The sequence below is a fragment of the Phaenicophaeus curvirostris genome, chromosome 22 (assembly GCF_032191515.1).
Source record: "Phaenicophaeus curvirostris isolate KB17595 chromosome 22, BPBGC_Pcur_1.0, whole genome shotgun sequence".
Lineage (NCBI taxonomy): Eukaryota > Metazoa > Chordata > Aves > Cuculiformes > Cuculidae > Phaenicophaeus > Phaenicophaeus curvirostris.
In genome coordinates, this window is record NC_091413.1 from 6,972,071 (window position 1) to 6,986,476 (window position 14,406).

Consider the following 14,406-nt stretch of genomic DNA (forward strand, 5'->3'; position numbering starts at 1 on the left):
TCCATAGGCAAGCACTGAGCTGCCCCACGCTGTCCCCACGGTGTCCCCAGCTGTCCCCATGGCGTCCCCACCCCCTCATGTCCTCATGGGCAAGCACAGAGCTGCCCATCGCGTCCCCACACTGTCCCCACGGTGTCCCCACGGTGCCAGGGGCGTCCCCCATGTCCCCTATGTCCCGGTGGCAGCGCCAGGAGTGTCCCTCGGGGTCCCCACGTCCCCTCGGGTCCGCTCGGGTCTTCTCGGATCTGTTCGGGACCTCTCGGGTCTTCTCGAATCTGTTCGGGTTCGCTCGGGTCCGCTCGGGTCTTCTCGGATCCGCTCGGGTCTTCTCGGCTCTGCTCGGGTGCTCTCGGCTCCGCTCGGCTCCGCTCGGCTCCTGTGGGGGCGGGTCCCTTCCCGGCGGGGCGGGGCGGCCCGGGGCGGGCGGTGGCGCCGAGCGGAGCGGGACGGAGCGGAGCGGGGCGATGGGGCGGCGGGGACCCTCGGCGCTGGGCGCCCTCCTGCTGCTCGGAGCCCTCCTGGAGGTGAGTGCCGGCAACCCCCCGCGAAACGGGGACCCCCGGGAGCGGGGAGGGGGCGTCCCGAGTGGAGTTGGGGACCCTTGGAGTGGAATCAAAGTCCCTCCGAATGGAGTTGGGGCGTCCCGAGGGGAACCTGGGGTCCCTCCGAGTGGAATCGGGGTCCCTTCGAGTGGAATTGGGGTCCCTCCTAGTGGAATTGGGGCAACCCGAGGGGAGTCGGGGTCCCTCCGGGTGGAATCGGGGTCCCTTCGAGTGCATTTGGGGCGTCCCGAGTGGATTTGGGGTCCCTCCGAGTGTAATCGGGGTCCCTCTGAGTGGAGTTGGGGTGTCCCGAGTGGAATTGGGGTGTTTTGCAAGGAATTGGGGCGTCCTGCAAGGAGTCGGGGTCCCCCCGCAAGGATTCGGGGTTCCCACCCCCCCCGTGGATTTGGGATCCTCTAAAGGAATTGAGGAGGTTGTGATGTTCCCGAAGGGAATTGGGGTCCCCCTTGAATGTGGGGTGCATGGGGTCCTCACCCCCCCCAGGGACCCTTGGGGTCCCCCTACTCTGTCGCCTCCTGGTTTTGGGGTCCCCCAGGATCCAAGGGTTCTTGGGGTCCCCCTGCCCTGTCCCCTCCTGATTTTGGGGTCCCCTAGGATTCAAAGGCTCTTTGGGGTCCCCCTGCCCTGTCCCCTCCTGGTTTTGGGGTCCCCCATGGGCTGTGCCCCTTGGGGTCCAGCTGTGCCCCCCCCACCAGGTCACCTCCTACTTTTTGGGGTGCTCCCCCCCCCCCCCTTCCTGCCCCCCCACCTCCCGCCCCGGCTAAATTTAAAGGGTGACAGGAGGCGCCAGCCACCCTAAAAATAACCCTTCCTCCCAAAAATACCCCCACGGGGGGGGGATCTGCGTCTGGGGGGGGTCACACCCAGCTGGGGGGGGTGATATTGGGGGGCTGTGCTGTGGGGCTGCCCCCCTAATTTGATGGGGGGGTCGCTAAGCAGGGTAGGAGGGGGCTGTGGTGATTGGAGGGGGTGATGAGGGGCGTTATGGGGGGGCCTGATGGTGATTGGGGGGGCTGATTGGGGGGGGTCGAATGGTGATTAGGAGGAGTAACGGGGGTGTCTGATGGTGATGGGGGGTGATTTGGGGGGGTCTGATGGTGATTTGGGGGCTCTGATGGTGATGGGGGTTGATGGGGGGTCTCATGGTGTTTAGGGGGGTAATGGGGGGGTCTGATGATGATGGGGGGTGATTTGGGGGGTCTGATGGTGATTTGGGGGGTCTGATGGCGATGGGGGTTGATGGGGGGTCTAATGGTGGTTGGGGGTAATGGGGGGTTCTAATGGTGATTGGGGGTAATGGGGGGGTCATGGGTGTGTCTGATGGTGATTGGGGGGGTGATGAGGGGTCTGATGGTGATTAGGGGGGATAATGGGGGGCCTGATGGTGATGGGGGGGATCTGATGGTGATGGGGGGGTGATGGGGGAGTGGTGGTGGGGATCTAATGATGATTGGGGGGGTAATGAGGGGGTCAAATGGTGATTGGGGGCGTGATTTGGGGGATCTCATGGTGGTGGGGAGGTCTAATGGCAATGAGGGGGTGATGGGGGGTGTCTGATGGTGATGGGGGGGTCTGATGGTGATGGGGGGGTCTGATGGGGGTCTGATGGTGATGGGGGGGCTCTGGTGTTGTTGGGGGGGGCTGATGGTGATGTTGGGGTCGGTGGTGGGGGAGGCTCTGGTGTTTGGGGGGGATGCTGTTCATGAAGGGAGGGGTCTGATGGTGATGGGGGGGGCCGCCCCATGTCTGGGGGGGGGTTGGTTTTGGGGCTGGGCTGGTGCCCAGGGCTGAGAACAGAGGGGTCCTTGTTGCTCGGGGCCATGCTGGCAGCGCTGTCCCCCCCCCCCCGCTTGAGGCTCCCACCCACGTCCTGGCTGGGGGGGGGAGAAAAGCAGGGGGGGTGTCCCCGCTTTGCACCCCATCTCAGCCCTATTCCACTCTGGGACTTGTTGGGGGGGGGCAGAATTGGGGTGACCCCTTATTATCCAACCCCCTGGATGCTGAGGAATGTGCCCCCCCCCCAAAAAAAAATGCGAGGGGAGGGGGATCCACCCATTGCAAGGGGGGGGAATGATGTGGGCTGCCCCCCCCCATCCCATGGGCTGCAAAGGGTTAATGGGGGGGTGAGGGCGCAGCAGGAATGTGTGATAACATCATTGGCCTGGGGGGGGGGGGAAGGGAGGGGGAGGAGAAAGAGGGGAGGGGGGGGTCACGCACACGCGTGTGCGCTCACACGCGACCCGTGCACTCTTGCACGCTCACATGAGCTCCTCATGGGCTTTTGCACGCTCGTGGGAGCTCCCGTGCCCTCTTGCACGCTCGTGGGAGCTCCTGCGTGCTCTTGGGGGCTCTCGCACGCGTGTGCACGCTCGTGTGTGCTCGCACACGCTTGTGTGTGTGTCCTTGCACGCTCTGGCTGGCTCGCGGGGGCTCTCGCACGCGCTTGTGCACACCCATGGGCTCGTGTGTGTTCTTACGTGCTCACATGTGCTCTTGCACGCTTGCTCTGGCTTTACTCACCCCCACCCCATGGCTCTAGGGGAGCCCATGGGGACTTTTAGGGACTTTTAGGGACATTTAGGAAGTTTTAGGGACCTTTAGGGGCATCCTCCCAATTTTTGACCCCGTCCTCCCCGTTTTTTAACCCTCTCTTCCATTTTTCACCTTGTCCTCCCCATTTTTGACCCCATCCTCCCCACTTTTTAGCCTCGTCCCAATTTTTGGCCCCATTCTCCCCCTTTCTTAGCCCTGTCCCCCAATTTTGACCTTATCCTCCCCATTTTTTAGCTTTGTCCCTCATTTTAGACCCCATCCTCCCCATTTTTAGCCCTGTCCCCCATTTTAGACCCCATCCTCCCCATTTTTGACCAATTACTCCCCATTTTTTAGCCCTGTCCCCCAATTTTGACCCTGTCCTCCCCATTTTTTAGCCGTGTCCCCCATTTTAGACCCCATCCTCCCATTTTTAGCCTTGTCCCTCATTTTAGACCCCATCCTCCCCATTTTTTACCCCATCCTCCCTATTTTGACCCATTCCTTCCATTTTTAGCCCTGTCCCCCATTTTTGAGCCCATCCTCCCCACTTTTTAGCCCTGTCCCTCATTTTTGACCCCGTCCTCCCCATTTTTGACCCCTGTCCCCCATTTTTTACCTCAGCCTCCCCATTTTTGACCGTCTCCCATTTTTCACTCTGTCCTCCCCATTTTTGACTGAATCCTCCCCATTTTTTAGCCCTGTCCCCCATTTTTTACCCCGTCCTCCCCATTTTTTACCCCATCCTCCTCATTTTTTAGCCCTGTCCCCCAGTTTTGACCCCATCCTCCTCATTTTTTAGCCCTGTCCCCCGTTTTTGACCCCATCCTCCCCATTTTTGACCGAATCCTCCCCCTTTTTTAACCCTGTCCCACATTTTAGACCAAATCCTCCCCCTCTTTTAGCCCTGTCCCCCATTTTTACCTCACCCTCCCCGTTTTTCACCCCTTTCCTCCATTTTTTACCTCATCCCCCCCATTTTTGACCCCTGTCCGCCATTTTTGACCCCATCCTCCTCATTTTTGACCCCATCCTCCTCATTTCCAACCCCATCCTCTCCATTTTTGACCCCATCCACCTCATTTCTGACCCCCTCTCCCCATTTTTGACCCCTGCCCCCCGCTTTTTGACCCCATCCTCCCCCTGTTTTAGCCCTGTCCCCCCATTTTTGACCCCTGTCCCCCCCCCCCCCCAGCCCCCCCAACCCTGACGCCCACGTGGCCCTTCGCTCTCTCCCATCACCAAAGATGGCCTGGCCGAGAGGAGGAGGAGGAGGAAGAGCAAGACGCCAGCCCTGTGTCCCCGCCAGACCCCCCCACACCCCCAAGGCGTTCCCTTTCCCCTCCCCGACCCCCCCTTTTTTCCATTTTTTTCTCCCCCCCCCCCCAAACCTCAGCTCTTTTGGGATAAATTAGGCAATGCCAGCGCAAAAGAATGCAGCGTGGCAGCCGCCAGGGAGGGAGAAAGGGGGGGCCACATATTTTGGGGGCCCCCCCCTCCAATGGTGTTGATCCTGCAGCTGTTTCACCCCCAAATCCCTGGGGGTGGAGGCAGCTGCTTGATACCCCCCCCTCACCCCAGCAGGGACCAGCATCCCGCCAGCTGTGCCCCTGGCCCCCCCAAACCTGGGGATCCCAACCCCCCCAAACCTGGGGATCCAGCCCCCCCAAACTAGAGGTCCCAGTCCCCCAAACCTGGGCATCCCGACCCCCCCAAACCTGGGGATCCAGCCCCCCAAAACTAGGGGTCCTGCTCCCTCTCGAATGAGGGGTCTCAGCCCCCCCAAACTTGAGGTCCCAGCCCCCTCTCCAACCCAAGGATCCCCCCAAAATGAGGTGTGTGTCCCCCCCCATCAAACTTGGAGTTCCAGCTCCCTCCTCCAACCCAAGGATCCCCCCCTCAACAAGCTGCATTTCCCCCCCCCCCAAAATTGGGGTCCCAGCCACCCCCTCCAACCCAAGCATCCACCCTCCCCCCCAAAACTTGGGGTCCCAGCCCCCCTGTCCAACCCAAGGATCACCCCCCCCTCCAAACTTGGAGTCCCAGCCCCCCCTCCAACCCAAGGACCCCCCCAAATGAGGTGTCTACTCCTCCCCCAAACTTGGGGTTCCAGCTCCCCCCTCCAACCCAAGGATCTCCTCCCAAAATGAGATGTGTGTCCCCCCCCCAAACTTGGGGTCCCAGCCCCCTCCTCCAACCCAAGGATCCTCCCCCCTCCAAACTTGGGGTCCCAGCCCCCCTCCAACCCAAAGATTCCCCCCCTTAAAACGAGAAGTCTCAGCCCCAACAAAATTGGGGTCTCAGTCCCCTCAAATCCCCAGAGGAGGAGGAGGAGGAAGCATCCTGAGGGGGGGAGAAGCACCTTTTAACACGACCTTGGGGGAACAATGAGACTGGGGGGGGGGCTGCTATTAATAACCCCCCCCCGGTTATTATCCCTGCTGTGCGTCACCTCCTCTTCCTTGCCCGGATGAAGTAAGAGGGGGGGCATATCCAGATGTTGGGGGGCATATCCAGATGTTGGGGGGCTTATCTAGGTGTAGAGGGGCATATCCAGATTTTTTTGGGGGGGGGCACATCCCGATTTGAGGGTCACATCCAGATTGGGGGGGGAATCCAGATGTGGGGGAGCGTGCAGATTTGGAGTGACCACATCCAGATTTGGGCGGGGGGGGGGAGCCAGATTTAGGAGGCAAATCCACATTTTTCGGGGGGGGCACATCCAGGTTTGGGGGGGGGAAATCCTGATCTGGGGGTGGCACGTCTGGGTTTGGAGTGACGACATCCAGGTTTACGGGGGTCACGTCCAGATTTGGGGCGGAGGGGAGGGCAAAATCCAGATTTAGAGTGACCGTGTCCAGATTTAGGAGTCACATCCAGATTTTTGGGGTCCCACCCAGACTGACTGGGGTGGAGGTGTTCCCTCCCCCAATCCGGGGGCACCAGGTTTCAGGGTGGTGCTTCCTCACCCTCCTCTTCCTTGCCCCCCCCCCCCGCTTTTCCCCAGGGTGCGGGACAGGATTTGGTCTGGAGAGTGGAAAATGTGAGCGGCGGCAGCAGCGTCCGGCTGGGCGCTGTGCCCCGGCGACGGGGGAACCCAGGCGTCCGGCTGCGGGGCCGCGGCGTGGGGCGCTTTCCGGGACCATTGTCCCCCCCCCCGCCCCGAATGGCCAACGTGGGGCCCGCGTGTGTGGGGCAGGAGCTGAGAACCCACACGCTCGATGCATGTGTGGGGCAATAGCTGAGAACCCACCAGCTCGGTGCATGCATAGGGCAATGGCAGAGCACCCACACACTCAGCACACGTGTGGGGCTGGAGCTGAGGACCCACGTGCTCGGTGTATGCGTGGGGGACAGAGGCAGAGCACCTACATGCTGGGTGCACGCGTGGGGCAGTAGTTGAGAACCCACACACTCGGTGCACGTGTGGGGCAGGAGCTAAGAACCTACAGACTCGGTGCATGCATGGAGACAATGGCAGAGCCCTCCTACATTCGGTGCACATGTGGGGTAGTAGCTGAACACCCACATGCTCAGTGCATGTGTGGGGCAATGGCAGAGGACCCACACACTCAGCACATGTGTGGGGCAGGAGCTGAGGACCCACACACTTGGTGCACGTGTGGGGCAGGAGCTGAGAACCCACAAGCTCAGTGCATGCATAGGGCAATAGCTGAGAACCCACACGCTTGGTGCATGTGTGGGGCAGTAGCTGAGAACCCACATGCTCAGTGCATGCGTGGGGCAATAGCTGAGAACCCACACGCTTGGTGCATGTGTGGGGCAATAGCTGAGAACCCACACGCTCTGTGCACGTGTGGGGCAATAGCTGAGAACCCACAAGCTCAGTGCATGCATGGGGCAATAGCTGAGAACCCACACGCTCGGTGCACATGTGGGGCACTAGCTGAGAACCCACATGCTCAGTGCCTGCATGGGGCAATAGCTGAGAACCCACATGCTCAGTGCACGTGTGGGGCAATAGCTGAGAACCCACACGCTCGGTGCACATGTGGGGCAATAGCTGAGAACCCACATGCTCAGTGCATGCATGGAGACAATGGCAGGGCCCCCCCATACTCGCTGCACGTGTGGGGCAGGAGCTGAGAACCCACAAGCTCAGCGCGTGTGTGGGGCAGGAACTGAGCACCCACACGCTTGGTGCACGTGTGGGGCAATAGCTGAGAACCCACAAGCTCAGTGCCTGCATGGGGCAGTAGCTGAGAACCCACATGCTCAGTGCACGTGTGGGGCAATAGCTGAGAACCCACATGCTCAGTGCATGCATAGGGCAATAGCTGAGAACCCACATGCTTGGTGCATGCATGGAGACAATGGCAGGACCCCCCCATACTCGCTGCACGTGTGGGGCAGGAGCAGAGAACCCACAAGCTCAGCGTGTGTGTGGGGCAGGAACAGAGCACCCACACGCTTGGTGCACATGTGGGGCAATAGCTGAGAACCCACAAGCTCAGTGCATGCATGGGGCAGTAGCTGAGAACCCACACGCTTGGTGCACGTGTGGGGCAATAGCTGAGAACCCACAAGCTCAGCGCGTGTGTGGGGCAGGAACTGAGCACCCACACGCTTGGTGCACGTGTGGGGCAATAGCTGAGAACCCACAAGCTCAGTGCATGCATGGGGCAGTAGCTGAGAACCCACATGCTTGGTGCACGTGTGGGGCAATAGCTGAGAACCCACACGCTTGGTGCATGTGTGGGGCAATAGCTGAGAAGCCACAAGCTCAGTGCATGCATGGAGACAATGGCAGGGCCCCCCCATACTCGCTGCACGTGTGGGGCAGGAGCTGAGAACCCACATGCTCGGCACACGTGTGGGGCAGGAGCTCAGAACCCACATACTTAGTGCATGCGTGGGGCAATAGCTGAGCACCCACACACTCAGTGCATGCATGGGCTCCTCTGTGCCTCAGTTTCCCCCTCTGCCTCCACCCTACTTGTGCGGGCGAGTGTCCCTCCCTTGTCCCCCCACCTCCTGTGTGTCCCCCCCCTCTCTGCACCCGCTTAATCCCCCGGCGCTTGTTTGCACAGCAAAATGCTGCCCCGACGGATTCCTCGCCGCCGCGGGCGCCGGGGGCCGCCGGGGCGCTGGCACCGGCACCGGGCGCTGCACACGCGTGTGCACAGGCTGGGGGGGGGGGCTGGGGGTGGGCATGGCGGTGTGTGCACGTAGAGGTGCAAACACGCGTGTGAATGCATCTCTGTGTTGGTGTGTGCATGTAGAGGTGCAAACACGTGTGCAAACGCATCTCCGTGTCAGTGCATGCACGTAGAGGTGCAGACAGACGTGTAAACGCAGCCCTGTGTCGGTGTGTGACTGTAGAGGTGCAAACACGCGTGCACATTAATCTCCGTGTCGGTGTGTGCACATAGAGGTGCAAACACGTGCACACACGTCCCTGTGTCAGTGTGTGCATGTAGAGGTGCAAATACGTGTGCAAACGCATCTCTGTGCCAGTGTGTGTATGTAGAGGTGCAAACACGCATGGAAATGCATCTCTGTGTCACTGCATGCATATAGAGGTGCAAACACACGTGCACACACGTCCCCATGTCAGGATGTGCACGTAGACGTGCAAAACACACGTGTAAAGGCATCTCTGTGTCGGTGTGTGCACGTAGAGGTGCAAACACATGTGCAAACGCATCTCCGTGTCGGTGCATGCACGTAGAGGTGCAGACAGACGTGTAAATGCCGCCCTGTGTCGGTGTGTGACCGTAGAGGTGCAAACACGCGTGCACACACGTCCCTGTGTCAGAGTGTGCATGTAGAGGTGCAAACGTGTGTGCAAACGCATCTCCGTGTCACTGCATGCACGCAGAGGTGCAAACACATGTGCACACACATCCCCATGTCAGTGCATGCATGTAGAGGTGCAAACTCACATTCACATTGATCTCCGTGTCAGTGTGTGCATGTAGAGGTGCCAATACGTGTGCAAATGCATCTCTGTGTCGATGTGTGCACATAGGGGTGCAAACACACATGCACACACATCTCTGTGTCGGTACATGCATGTAGTGGTGCAAACACGTGTGCACAAGCAGGTCAGTGTTGGTGCATGCACACAGAGGTGCAAACACGCATGCACACGCGTCTCCATGTCAGTGTGTGCATGTAGAGGTGCAAACACGTGTGCACACACGTCCCTGTGACAGAGTGTGCATGTAGAGGTGCAAATATGTGTGCAAAGCATCTCTGTGCTGGTGTGTGTATGTAGAGGTGCAAACACGCATGCAAACGCATCTCCTTGTCAGTGTGTCCACGTAGAGGTGCAAACACGTGTGTAAACGCATCTCCGTGTCAGTGTGTGCACGTAGAGGTGCAAACACGTGTGCAAAGGCATCTCTGTGTCAGTGTGTGCACGTAGAGGTGCAAACACGTGTGCAAAGGCATCTCCGTGTCAGTGTGTGCACGTAGAGGTGCAAACACGTGTGCAAAGGCATCTCCGTGTCAGTGTGTGCACGTAGAGGTGCAAACACGTGTGCAAAGGCATCTCCATGTCAGTGTGTGCACATAGAGTTGCAAACGCGTGTGCAAACGCATCTCCGTGTCAGTGTGTGCACATAGAGGTGCAAACACGTGTGCAAAGGCATCTCCATCTCAGTGTGTGCACATAGAGGTGCAAACACGTGTGCAAAGGCATCTCCGTGTCAGTGTGTGCACGTAGAGCTGCTGCGGTGGCGGCACCGGAATGTGTTTGTGGGCGATGAGCTCATCCCCCCTGCGCTGCGCCGGCTGGGACCGCGGTCTCCACACCCTTGTCCCCCCACCCCGTGTCCCCTCCACGCAGTGACACGCGGTGGCCGTGTCCCCCAGGTCGCCCGGGGCTTGGCCGAGAGCTCCTTCCCCGAGGACACGGTGGCCGACCACGTCGGGGGACTGCGGGGACGCCGCTACCTCGCCCAGCTCTCCGATGACGAGGACCTGGTGGCATCTGGAGGTATGGGGACGGCGGGGACACTGGGGGTATCGCCAAGAGCGGGTGGCACCAGGGTAGGTGGCACCACAAGCGGGTGCCACTGTGGGTTGGCGGGTGCCATCATGTATTGGTGTCATTGTGGGAAGATGTCACCAAGAGCGGGTGTCACCGTGGATGGTTGCCACCATGGCTGGTTGCCACCATGGCTGGTTGCTGCTATGGGTGCCACCATGGCTGGATGTTGCTGTGGGTGGATGTCACCATGGTTAGTTGCCACCATGGGTGGGTGTCACCATGGGTAGGTGTCACCATAGGTTGGTGGGTGCCACCATGGATGGTTGCCACCATGTGTGAGTGTCACCATGAGTGGGTGGATGTCGCCTTGGGCGGGTGCCACCATGGCTGGATGTCATTGTGGAGAGATGTCACCAAAAGCGGGTGTCACCATGAATGGTTGCCACCATGGTTGGTTGCCTCTATGGGTGCCACCATGGGTGGATGTCGCTGTGGGTGGATGTCACCAAGAGCAGATGCCACTGTGGATGGTTACCACCATGGTTAGTTGCCACCATGGGTGGGTGTCACCATGAGTGGGTGTCACGATGGGTGGATGTCACCTTGGGCGAGTGCCACCATGGATGATTGCCGCTATGGGTGCCACCACAGCTGGATGTCACCAAGATTGGGTGTCACCATGGGTAGGTGTCACCACGGGTTGGTGTGTGCCACCATGGTAGGTTGCCGCCATGTGTGAGTGTCACCATGAGTGGGTGTCATGATGGGTGGATGTCACCTTGGGTGGGTGCCACCATGGATGATTGCCACCATGGTTGGTTGGCGCAGTGGGTGCCATCATGGGTGGGTGACACCATGGGTGGATGTTTCTGTGGGTGGATGTCACCAAAAGTGGATGTCACCATGGTTGGTTGCCACTATGGGTGCCACCATGGCTGGATGTCACCAAGAGTGGATGTCACCATGGATGGTTGCCACTATGGGTGCCACCATGGCTGGATGTCACCAAGAGTGGATGTCACCATGGATGGTTGCTGCTATGGGTGCCACCATGGGTGGATGTTGCTGTGGGTGGATGTCACCATGGTTAGTTGCCACCATGGGTGGGTGTCACCATAGGTTGGTGGGTGCCACCATGGATGGTTGCCACCATGGGTGGGTGTCACCATGGGTGGATGTTTCTGTGGGTGGATGTCACCAAGAGTGGATGTCACCAAGAGTGGATGTCACCATGGATGGTGGCCTCCATGGATGGTTGTTGCTATGGGTGCCACCATGGGTGGATGTCACCAAGAGCAGGTGCCACCATGGATGATTGCCATCATGGTTGGTTGCCACCATGGGTGCTACCGTGACTGGATGTCACCAAGAGTGGGTGTCACCATGGGTGGTAGCCACCATGGTTAGTTCCCACCATGGATGGTTACTACATGGTTAGTTGCCACCACGGGTGGGTGTCACCATGGGTAGGTGTCACCACAGGTTGGCGGGTGCCCCCGTGGTTGGTTGCCACCATGCGTGAGTGTCACCATGAGCGAGTGCCACCACGGGTGGATGTCACCTTGGGCGGGTGCCACCACCGCTGTCCTCTTGCAGATGGCAGCGGGGAGGACGGCAGCGGCGTCTCCTGGCTGCCGATGACCCCGACCCACGTTCCCACCCTCGGCTTGGCTCCCACCGGTAAGGGGACGCTGCGGGGTGGCCCCGGCTGCCTCCGGGGTCCCTGCTCTCAAGCTCTGTCTCCTCTCCATCCTCCTCTTCTTCCTCCTCTTCTTCCTCCTCCTCCTCCTCCGGGTGGGCAGTGGCCGGGACCCCCCCCGCCCCGGTGGCCATGGTGGTGGCCGAGCCCGAGGACAACCCCCCGATCAGTAAGTGACACTTTTGGGGACCCTTCTTGCTGCGCCCCCACTTTTCCTCCTCTAACGCTGCTTGGGGGGGGTGGGAGGGGACCCTGAAATTGGGGGAGGGTGGCTGGGGGGGGACATGAGGGGGGGATTTTAGGGATGCAGGTGTCACCTCGTCCTTTTTTGACCCCGTCCTCCTCATTTTTGACCCCATCTCCCCATTTTTTAGCCCCGTCCCCCACTTTTGACCCAATCTCCCCATTTTTGACCCAATCTCCCCAATTTTGACCTCATCCTCCCCATTTTTTAGCCCTGTCCCCCAATTTTGACCCCATCCTCCCCATTTTTTAGCCCTGTCCCCCAATTTTGACCCCACCCTCCCCATTTTTAGCCCTGTCCCCCACTTTTGACCCCATCCTCCCCATTTTTGAACCCCTTCCCCCCACTATTGACCCCATCCCCCATTTTTAAATCCTGTCCCCCCATTTTAACCTATGCCCCCCTATTTTTGACCCCGTCCCCTCATTTTTGACCCCTATCCCTTATTTTTGACCCTTGTCTTTCCATTATTGACCCTTGTCCCCCCCATTTTTAACCCCTTCTCCCCATTTTAACCCCTTCTCCCCCATTTTTAACCCTATCTCCCCATTTTTAACCCCTTCTCCCCCATTTTTAACCCTCCCCCCAGTTTATTTCCGGGCGCTGGTGAACTTCACCCGCAGCATCGACTACAGCCCGCGGCTGGAGGACCCCGAATCCGAGGAATTCCGGGAGATTTCGGAGGCCGTGGTGGATACGGTGAGAATACTGGGGTCCCAGGGAGGGGGCTGGGGTTTGGGGGGCACCCAAGGGACCCCCCTGACCCCCCCCAACCCGTTTTCTGCTTAACCCTTTACAGCTGGAGTCAGAATATTACAAAGTGCCTGGGGAGCAAGTGGTCAGCGTGGTCTTCATCAAGTGAGTTGGGGGTTTTGGGGGGTTTTGAGAGGTTTTGGGGTGCTTGAGGGGCTCATGGGAGTCGGGGGGCTCAGGGAGGTTAGGGGTTCTGGGAGGTTTGAGGGTGGAGAGGTTTAGGGGTGCAGGGGAAATGGGAAGGATTGAGGGGGATAGGGGACAGTGAGGGGATTTGGGGGGCTCAGGGGTTTTGGGGGTTCTGGAAGGTTTGGGGGTCTAGGAGAGGTTTAGGGGTGCAGGGGAAATGGGAAGGATTGAGGGGGATAGGGGACAGTGAGGAGATTTGGGGGGCTCAGGGGTTTTGGGGGTTCTGGAAGGTTTGGGGGTCTAGGAGAGGTTTAGGGGTGCAGGGGGAATGGGGGGGATTGAGGGGGACAGTGAGGAGGTTTGGGGGGTTTTGGGGTGCTCAAGGGGTTTGGGGGAGCTGGAAGGTTTAGGGGTGTAGGAGAGGTTTGGGGATGCAGGGGAAATGGGGAGGATTGAGGGGGGATAGGGGAGACAATGAGGAGGTTTTGGGGGGTCTCAGGGGGGTTTGGGGAAGCTGGAAGGTTTGGGGGTACAGGGAGAATTGGAGTACAGAGGAGGTTTTGGGAGAGATTTTGGGATGCAGGGCAGGTTTCAGAGGCACAGGGAACATTTGGGGGTACAGACACCCCCATGAGGACAATGGGGAGCATTAGGGGTATAGCGGGGGGGATTTTGGGGTGCTGACACCCCCTTTTTTTTTTTGCAGAGAGCTGGAAGGCGATGTCTTCGTGGAGCTGGACGTGGGCTCGGAGGGGAATGGGGACGCGGCGCAGCTCGGGGGGGTCCTGCGGGACCTCGTGGCCGCCGGTTCCATCGCCTCCTACCTCACCTCACCCCACGGCTTCCAATTCCGGCGCCTGGGAGCCGGTGAGCAGGGTTTGGGGGGGCTATGAGAGAGTTTGTGAGAGCTATGAAGTGTTTTGGGGGGCTGGGGGTAGTTTAGGGGGGCTATGAGCAGATTTTATGGGGTTGGGGGGGCTATGAAGTGTTTGGGGGGGGCTATGAGGGAGTTTGGGGGGGCTATGAGGTGTTTTAGGGGGGCTATGAGAGAGTTTGAGGGGGGCATTAAGTGTTTTGGGGGGCTATGAGGGAGTTTGAGGGGGCTATGAAGTGTTTGGGGGGTCAATGAGGGCATTTGGGAGGCTGTAAGGAAGTTTTGGGGGGCTTGGAGGAGGTTTGTGGGGATATGAGGGGGTTTTGAGGAGGCGAGGGGTGACTATGAAGTGTTTTGGGGGGGCTATGAGGGAGTTTGAGGGGGCTATGAAGTGTTTTGGGTAGTCAGTGAGGGTATTTAAGGGGCTCTGTGGAAGTTTTGGGGGGCTGGGGGGAGGTTTGGGGGGCTGTGAGCAGGTTTGGGGGGTTTTGAGGGGGCTATGGAGTGTTTGGGGGGGCTATGAAGGAGTTTGAGGGGGCTATGAAGAGTTTTGGGGGGTCAATGAAGATATTTAAGGGGCTCTGTGGAAGTTTTGGGGGGCTGGGGGGAGTTTAGGGGGGCTATGAGCAGGTTTTAGGGGGTTGGGGGGCTGTG

General features: G+C 59.4%; 1 protein-coding gene across 8 annotated transcripts in view; it reads left to right on the forward strand.

Moving 5' to 3' along the window:
- The first annotated feature begins 410 nt into the window (after positions 1-410).
- HSPG2 (heparan sulfate proteoglycan 2) overlaps positions 411-14,406 on the forward strand; it is a 58,930-nt gene continuing 44,934 nt past the window's right edge. For all 8 annotated transcript variants that reach the window (XM_069874846.1, XM_069874848.1, XM_069874850.1 and 5 more), the window contains exons 1-6: positions 411-524; positions 9,936-10,059; positions 11,650-11,733; positions 12,586-12,695; positions 12,796-12,854; positions 13,585-13,745. In XM_069874846.1, coding sequence (XP_069730947.1) covers positions 465-524; positions 9,936-10,059; positions 11,650-11,733; positions 12,586-12,695; positions 12,796-12,854; positions 13,585-13,745 — 598 coding nt within the window. In that variant the 5' untranslated portion in view covers positions 411-464. The remainder of the gene's footprint in view (positions 525-9,935; positions 10,060-11,649; positions 11,734-12,585; positions 12,696-12,795; positions 12,855-13,584; positions 13,746-14,406) is intronic.